The sequence below is a fragment of the Bactrocera latifrons genome, unplaced genomic scaffold (genome assembly GCF_001853355.1).
Source record: "Bactrocera latifrons isolate USDA-ARS-PBARC rearing strain unplaced genomic scaffold, ASM185335v1 scaffold_870, whole genome shotgun sequence".
In the NCBI taxonomy this organism is placed as follows: domain Eukaryota; kingdom Metazoa; phylum Arthropoda; class Insecta; order Diptera; family Tephritidae; genus Bactrocera; species Bactrocera latifrons.
In genome coordinates, this window is record NW_017537568.1 from 2421 (window position 1) to 5184 (window position 2764).

Genomic DNA, 2764 nt, shown 5'->3' on the forward strand with positions numbered 1-2764 from the left:
CAAAAAGTTGAAACTGTTCTACAGATGTTCTCAACTTTTTTCGACAGATCGCTCAACTCTGTAATGTAGCCGTTGTTTTGAGTATTCCCCTGCACAACTAAAATCAATTTCGTCAGTTTATCTGATTTGGTTCGGTGTTCTGTGCACCATATATTCAAAATATGAAGGCGTGTAAGCACACACTTATGGGAAGAACCTACATCAAAAATTATTCAAAGGAAACATAAACAAAATTTAGATATTTATTTATTAAAAGTTTTGCAAAAATATACACAGCTACAAAAGACGAAGACAGACCAACACAGCACAATAGACAAAAGGACAACTTAAACGCCCTTAGTATTTTTACGATTATACAGACATCTGCACATTTCTGCAGAAAAGTTTAACACATTCAAACCTTAAAAGTAAGATAAACATAATGACATACAAACCAATTTCTGCATTTTCTTGAAACACAACTAAAACTTCAACTAAACATAAAAAAGACGTTCACAAAATACACAAAATAGATACTATCGATAAAATTAGTTTTTCATGAAATACTTTACAAGGATGTTAATTATTAACATCTCAATTTAAAGTTAATGCCTTCAAATTCAAAATGCATTTTAAATAATCCAATTCGAGCACTCTAGCAAACGTTTGATCTCTTGGAAGTTCGATTTTAATTTGACAAAATCACTTTGCGCACAGCTGCGTTGCGAAAATGAACACGTATTCACGCTTTCAATGCTATTTTTAGAAAGTCCCGTTAGGTTTTCAGAAAAATGCGGTATGGTTTAAAGAAGATTGGACATTTAGGAGACAATTGGTTTACATTTTGTTTCAATCATGTGTGGTTGATTTTTTTGATTTTTGGCCTCTGACGGATCCACTGTGCAATAGAGGAAATGCTGAAACCTGCGTTGAAAGTGCAGAGAGGAGAGTAATATTCAAAAAAATGTTAAGTTAATTTAATCTATAATATATAAATGAAGTATTAATTTTTAAATTATTATTTTACTTTTATTTATACTAAATGTTGTTAGATAATTCATTCCTTATGTAAATAATTACAAAAATATGCTTTTGTTTTTAATTAAAAAAAAAAATKAAATAAATGATCTCATGAACTAAAAAAAAATGGTATTTATTTCTAATAAGGTCCTCCAGGAGCATATGGTCCTCCTGTAATAGAGTCTAAATTGCTCTGGAATGGTACAGATCCTTCATTTATAAAATAGTTAGTAAGTCTCTCCTTAAGTTAAACGAATTTGAAGGACCTCTACGCACCGAAGTTCGCATTGGTCGTAAAGTGTTGTTTTCATTTTCCCAGCGCCACTCACCGGCATGAACAATGTTATGACCTTCCACTCGATCTACATAGTTCTCCGGACAATACCAGCGATTGTGATCATTCTATGCAAACCAACACAATTTTTTCACAATTTTCTGGATTACATTCAATCGTTGTTTTCAAAATTCTCCACCGAGCAGTCAATATACCAAAGGAATTTTCTATGACTCAACGAGCGTGTGACAATCGATAATTGAAAACACGTTTCGTGTGTGTTAGATAAGCTCCGGGAAACGGGCGCATTGAATTATTTCGTAATGGGAATGCAGCATCTCCAACGAAAAAGTAAGGAAAAGGTTCCGGTGAAACGTCAGACAGTGGCACAGGTAGTGTCAAAGGCAGAGTGTTTTGTATTAGTGCATGGCCAAATGGAGTAAGTCGAAAGATTTGTGCATAAATAATAACAGAAATGCATTATACTACGGATTTAATGTTAAACAATTTAATGTACAGTACCTCCGTCACTTTGACTTCCATAGTTTCCAATACTAACTACTGTGAACGTATATTCCGCATCACATACAGCCATTTTTTATAGTTGTAAAACATCGAATTGGAATTGGCCGGGTACTTAATGGCAACGTGCTTACCATCAATTGCACCGACACAATTCGGAATGTTCCACATACTATAAAAATCTTTTGCAATGTCCTTGTATTGAGACTCTGTTGGTTCGCTTACATAAATTGGGAAAAGCAGCTGCCAGATTACTTCACACGTCTCTAATATGATTTCGCGTACTTTTGACTTTCCTAACGTATAGCTCCATGCAATGTTCTTCACCGACACGCCTTGTGACAAATAGCTAACAATTGTAAGAGAAGTACATATGCATACGTATATTAATTTGCAAAACACAACAAATCAACTTACAGTAATACCAACGAGAGCCTTTCCTCGGCTCCTCCAATCCGCTGCCATGGCTTCTTCAAGGATTTCCATACCAAACTCAGCAGCAAATTGTAGACGTCCGGCGGCATCCTTGTGTGCAAAAAAAGTTGTTCTGGTTCGGTATTTTTCATTACCAGAAACGATTTTTTTTGGTAACCACAAACGCCCCAGTTTTTATCGATTGGGCGAATTTTGTACCATCTCTTTTGTTTTTTGTTTTTGTTTTTATACTTTTTATATAAACTATATAAAGAGAACAGTTCAAACAAATTTAAAAACATTTCACTACTATTGTCCATTGCTGCTGACACAGTTTTTATAATTGTATGAAATGTCAAAAAAATTAAATGTAAACAAAAGAGAACAGCTGATTTCTGCGTTTTTGCCACGTTTTTCACTGTGCCCACATTTTCTCGATGAGGAAGGAAAAGGAAGGAAGGCAGTAGCGGTTTTCACTGGCTCTGCTATTAGTATGGTATATTATGGAAATGCCGACGGCAAAACGCAAAAGCATACATTGCGAAAGCAAAAATT

At 34.6% G+C, this 2764-nt stretch overlaps 1 protein-coding gene across 1 annotated transcript; it reads right to left on the minus strand.

Annotated features, from left to right (window-relative positions):
• Positions 1 to 1118: 1118 nt before the first annotated feature.
• Positions 1119 to 2319, minus strand: LOC108977342. The gene is made up of 2 exons (XM_018946961.1): positions 2213 to 2319; positions 1119 to 2144 (listed from the first exon to the last, which is right to left on the minus strand). The coding sequence occupies exons 1-2, from the start codon at positions 2317 to 2319 to the stop codon at positions 1832 to 1834; spliced, it is 420 nt and encodes a 139-aa protein (XP_018802506.1). The 3' UTR covers positions 1119 to 1831.
• Between the last annotated feature and the right edge of the window lie 445 nt (positions 2320 to 2764).

Excerpts from the sequence above, each read along its gene's own strand:
- LOC108977342 (XM_018946961.1), bottom strand. The coding sequence starts at position 2,319 with ATGCCGCCGGACGTCTACAATTTGCTGCTGAGTTTGGTATGGAAATCC. Across the intron at positions 2,145-2,212 it reads AGGCTCTCGTTGGTATTACT|CTATTTGTCACAAGGCGTGT; the intron begins GTAAGTTGATTT and ends TACAATTGTTAG.